Genomic DNA, 1,083 nt, shown 5'->3' on the forward strand with positions numbered 1-1,083 from the left:
GGGCCACAACACACCAAAAATAGTTGGAAGTGGAGACTTCAGAAGACAAAGGCTCCTTCCCCAGCCAGGAGCATGATCAGAGATGTAAAGGCCCTACATCTTACTGCCTGGACTCCACTTCTTCAGAAAGTACTTCCTGATGTGGGCTCCAGCTTTCTTTGGTGTCATCCCCGTGCCATTTCCAAATCTCCTCTCTACTGTTGTTTTCCATGTTCCAGGTCAGCTCCGGCTGGTGAATGGCTCCAACCAGTGCTCTGGACGGGTGGAGGTTTGGTACCGCAATGAGTGGGGAACGGTGTGTGATGACAACTGGGACATAAGAGATGCCGCTGTGGTGTGTAGGCAGCTCGGCTGTGGAGAGGCAGTATCAGCTCAAAGTAATGCTTATTTTGGGAGTGGATCTGGGACTATCTGGCTGGACGACGTTGACTGCAATGGGGAGGAGCAGCTCCTCACTGAGTGCTCGCTGCGGGCTTGGGGAGAGCACAACTGCAGGCACAGCGAGGATGCAGGCGTTGTGTGCTCAGGTGAGGATGGTGTTCACACTCATCTGTGCTCCTCAGGCAATCCAGGTCTCATTAATGTCTTGGTCTTGCAGAACCAGCCACAGGAGGACTATGGGATGCGCCTCTGTCTTGTTGCATGGGATCTTACTAAATCACCCTCTCTCCTGCCCCAGGCTGGCCCAAGGACTGCAGCGAGGTCCCTGCTGGCAGCCCCAGCGGCGTCTACGTCATCCAGCCCACAGGACTGCACCCCATCGTGGTGTACTGCGAAATGAATGTGGCGGACGGGGGCTGGACGGTCATCCAGAGGAACCGGCAGAGCACGGAGATCACCTGGGCCGAGTCCTGGAGCACCTACAAGTACGGCTTTGGGAACGTGCACACCGAGTACTGGCTGGGCACTGAGTACATCCACCAGATCTCCAACCAGAAGGTCTACCAGGTCAGGTTTGTCATCTGGGATGCCGCAAACAACACCAAGTTTGCAGACTACAATCTCTTCAGCCTGGAAGATGAGTCCCAGGGCTACCGGCTGAGGCTGGGAACGCACTCGGGGACTGCGGAAGAAGCCATGGCC

At 56.0% G+C, this 1,083-nt stretch overlaps 1 protein-coding gene across 1 annotated transcript in view; it reads left to right on the plus strand.

The window, feature by feature from the left end:
- Positions 1–218: 218 nt before the first annotated feature.
- LOC104620754 (deleted in malignant brain tumors 1 protein-like) overlaps positions 219–1,083 on the plus strand; it is a gene marked incomplete at its 5' end in the record, with an annotated part of 1,060 nt that continues 195 nt past the window's right edge. Inside the window, 2 exons of the mRNA XM_010287053.1 lie at positions 219–527; positions 680–1,043. Coding sequence (XP_010285355.1) covers positions 219–527; positions 680–1,043 — 673 coding nt within the window. The remainder of the gene's footprint in view (positions 528–679; positions 1,044–1,083) is intronic.

This window comes from Phaethon lepturus, unplaced genomic scaffold (assembly GCF_000687285.1).
Source record: "Phaethon lepturus isolate BGI_N335 unplaced genomic scaffold, ASM68728v1 scaffold42355, whole genome shotgun sequence".
Taxonomy (NCBI): Eukaryota; Metazoa; Chordata; class Aves; order Phaethontiformes; family Phaethontidae; genus Phaethon; species Phaethon lepturus.